The 4,286-nt window shown below is 40.5% G+C and overlaps 1 gene segment (V, D, J or C); it reads left to right on the plus strand.

Annotated features, from left to right (window-relative positions):
* The first annotated feature begins 3,362 nt into the window (after positions 1-3,362).
* Positions 3,363-4,058, plus strand: LOC110315808. The segment is given in 2 exon segments: positions 3,363-3,432; positions 3,649-4,058. Coding segments are annotated over 2 exon segments (459 nt in total).
* The last annotated feature ends 228 nt before the right edge of the window (positions 4,059-4,286 follow it).

A 4,286-nucleotide genomic window follows, 5' to 3' on the forward strand; every position in this document is an offset into this window, starting at 1 on the left:
CTGTAGGACCCAGCCCTGGACCTGCACCATCTACTGGAGAGCCTAAATGCCCAGTTCACTGATGAGAAAGTGCAGAGATCAATGATTTCCAGGCTTAAAGTTCAATGGATCTATGTTTCTGCCTTAGTTAGGGTTTCTTATTTCTGGGAAGCATCACCATGAAGGCAGCAACTCTTATATGGAAACATTTCATTGGATATGGCTTACAGTTCAGAGGGTTAGTCCTTTATCATCATGGTGGAAAAAAATCATGGCTGAATGTAGGAAATCATGATGCTGGAGAGGAAGCTGAGAATTTTATAGTCAGGTTTGCAGGCAACAGGAAGAGAGTGAGACACTGAGCCTGGATTGGACATCTAAGAACTTAAAGACCACATCCAGTGATATACTATCTCCAACAAAGCCACACCTACACCAGCAAGGCCATTCCTTCTAAGAGTATGACTCTCTAAGAATCTATGGGGGCCAGTTTTCTTCAAACCACCATAGTCTTTTATATAAATTGATATGAAAGGTTCTTATAGTAAATTGAAGTAAAGTTCTTTTTAGTAGTTTTCCATTTCTTCTGCAATCACTGCAAAATACCTGTGGCTTAAACATGAGAATTTCATTATTTTATGGTTCTGGAGGTCAAAGTTCAAACATTGGACTCAATGGGCTCATGTAGGGAGTCTAAATTTCCATTTGGAGGATCTGGAAGGAGTTGTTTTTTGGTTTCTTGAACTCCTATAGAGCTCCCAAACTCTTTAGCTTGTGGTACCTTTCCATACATTTTCTTTTGAAAATCATATTTATTCATGTATATTTATTATATACAATGTTCAGTTTTATAAATGAAACTTCTTTTAAATATATGATCTATAAACCATTCTTATCCCCCCTCCTGACTAGTTTCTAGGTTAACTTGATACAAGGTAGTGTCAGCTTAGGAGGAAACCTCAATTGAGAAAACAGCTTCATTTGATCGAGCTGCGGGTATACCTGTAGGACATTTTATTAATTAGTCAGTCCAGTGTGGAGAGGTCCACACCTAGGCTGGTGGTTCTGAATTCTAAAAGAAATAAGGCTTAGCAGACCAGAAGCATCAGCCAGTAGGCAGTACTCCTCCATGACTTCTTCATGAATTCTTGCTCCTGGGTTTCTGCCTTGTTTGAGTTCCTGCCCCCAATTCTATCAGTGATGGGGGCTGTCTTATCACAAAGTGTGAGAAGAAGGAGCCCTTTCCTCTCAAGCTGCTTTCTTTCATGATCTTTCAACACAGCAACTATAACCTTAACTAAGACACTTGCTCTTTCTCTCTGTTCCATGTTCCCACTGACAAAAGTTTTCTTCCCTCTAATAGTTTCCCTTTTACACTTACAAACACAGAGATATAAACACACACACACACACACACACACACACACAGAGAGAGAGAGAGAGAGAGAGAGAGAGAGAGAGAGAGAGAGAGAGAGACTTACACAGACACAGTCACACACACAAAAACACATACCCCAACATGTGGAGACCCAGAAATCTCCACAATAATGAAGGATATGATTTTGTGTTGATAGAATCTATCTTGAGCATTTATATCTCTTTTTTTTATGAGAGAATTTAAGGTTTATGAAAGGGAAAAACCAAGGTCCCAGGTAAACAATATCCTAATACAATTTATGTATTCCTTAAAAACAAATTGGTTAACTGACTTTAGAGGCAATGGATACAGCAGGAAATGACAGTCTTATGGGCCACATACAATTGTTCATGTTTATGGTGTGTCTCTTTACAATTGTAATATCCAATTGATGGATTGTCCCAATTTATTAGTTACTCTTCTATTGTAATAAAACACCATGACCAAGGCACATTATAAATAAAGGCTTGTTTATGCTTTCAGTAAGAATACATGGTAGCTGCCAGCAAGATTCTGCTGAAGGGACCCTGATATAGCAGCCTCTTGTGAGGCTATGTCAGTGCCTGGCAAACACAGAAGTGGATGCTCACAGTCAGCTATTGGATAGGACACAGGGCCCCTAATGGAGGAGCTAGAGAATGTACCCAAGGAGCTGAAGGGGGCTACAACCCTGTAGGTGGAACAACAATATGAACTAACCAGTATCCCCTGAGTTTGTGTCTCTAGCTGCATATGTAGCAGAAGATGGCCTAATCGGCCATCATTGGGAAGAGAGGCCCCTTGGTCTTGCAAACGTTATATGACCCAGCACAGGGGGAATACCAGGGCTAAGAAGTGGGAGTGGGTGGGTAGGGGAGCAGGGGCAGGGGGAGGGTATAGGGAACTTTTGGGATAGCATTTGAAATGTAAATAAAGAAAATATCTAATAATAAAAAAAGAATACATGATAGCAAGGTAGGTGGATTTCTGAGTTCGAGGCCAGCCTGGTCTACAAAGTGAGTTCCAGGACAGCCAGTGCTATACAGAGAAACCATGTCTCAAAAAACAAACAAACAAACAAACAAACAAAAAAAGAATACATGATAGCAGAATGGAGCTAGCAAGCAGGAGATATGTTTGCTGGAGCAGATGCTGGGGGCTCACAACTAGATATGTATTATGTATGTATGTATATATGTACATGTATATGTATATATGTATGTATGTAGTATATAAGTATGTATGTATGTATATACATATGCATGCATGTATGCATGTATGTATGTATGTATGTACGTATGAAATACCATGTGTGAATCCTAACTGGAGGTAGGGATGACTGAGAATCATCATGTAAGTGCTTAGAATCAATCCTCAGTCCTCTGTAAGAACAACAGGTTTTCTTAACCTGCAAGCTATCTCTGAAATCACAAATTTTCTTTTTAATGTTTTTCGTTCTTTTACTTCTATGTTGCCTGTTTCCTCCCTCATTTCATTTCCCTCCCCAATCCAAACTTCCATCTCCTCTTCTCCATCCTCTCTTTTCTTTCCATTCTATCACATCCCCCTCTCTTTTTCTGTTCCTTTCCCTTTCTTTCCTTTCGTCCTTTTTGCTCCCCTTTTTCTTACTATGCTTTTGTTGCCCAGCATGTTTATTGTCTCCTTAGGATTGTCAATCAATGGTATTTCTACTACTATGAAACTCATCTGTTTATACATGTCTTTGATTGTGAACAGAATCCTGTCAGGAGACCATATAGACATTTGTTGTTTGGGAGCTCTGAGTTGGCCATTGAACTTCCTTCACAGTTACTGCTTACTCTCTTTGATGGTATATTTGGATATTTATTTAAGCTGGAAACTCTCACACCCCAGTACCCAGGCAATTACTTCCTTATTTGATGACTGCTTTGCATAGATTCTTGCAGGTCAGCCCAGCTGCCCATGTTTTATAAACTAGGCCTTTGTTGTAAGAACAGAAATATATCAGGCAGGAAAGGGCATCAAGATGAAGTCACAGACCCAGGTTTTCATATTCCTACTGCTCTGTGTGTCTGGTGAGAAATTTAAAAGTACTATAATATCTTAACTGTAATTCATTTGTAGAGAAATAATCATATTTTAAAGACATATAGGATATAATAGCTAATTCCTATAAGAAGCCAATAGCAAGGAGTCATAATGCCATTAGAGAAAATCTTTTCAAATTTCAATGTCGTATCAGGAACTTTTTGTGTGTAAATGTGTGTACTCATTATTTATCTCTGTTGCAGGTGCTCATGGGAGCATTGTGATGACCCAGTCTCCTAAATCCCTGCCTGTATCAGCAGGAGACAGGGTTACCATGACCTGCAAGGCCAGTCAGAGTGTGAGTAACTATGTAGCCTGGTACCAACAGAAGCCAGGGCAGTCTCCTAAACTGCTGATCTACAGGGCATCCACTAGGGAATCTGGGGTCCCTGATCGCTTCACAGGCAGTGGATCTGGGACAGATTTCACTCTCACCATCAGCAGTGTGCAGGCTGAAGACCTGGCAGTTTATTTCTGTCAGCAGCATGATAGCACTCCTCCCACAGTGCTTCAGCCTCCTACACAAACCTCCTTGAGAGTCTCACAGCTGCCTGTCCTACATACAACGGTGGCTTTGCTCACTTCCCCACTGCCTGAGAGCAGCTATGCTTGATTCATTAGTGAAAAGGTCTGCAGAAATTCATTGAGCAGGTGGCCGCTTAGAAACTGGAAGGTTCTTATGGCAAAAGAAAGACATTTGTATGTATTTTTCATTTCTTCAGTAACAATTTAGCACAAATTCTGTGGCTTAAACTTGGCAAAATCATTATTTTAGCCTGGCAGTAGAGGTAAACGCCTTCTATCCCAGCACCTGGGAGGCAGAGGCAGAGGCAGGAGGATT

The sequence above is a fragment of the Mus pahari genome, unplaced genomic scaffold, assembly GCF_900095145.1.
Source record: "Mus pahari unplaced genomic scaffold, PAHARI_EIJ_v1.1 scaffold_8118_1, whole genome shotgun sequence".
NCBI lineage: Eukaryota > Metazoa > Chordata > Mammalia > Rodentia > Muridae > Mus > Mus pahari.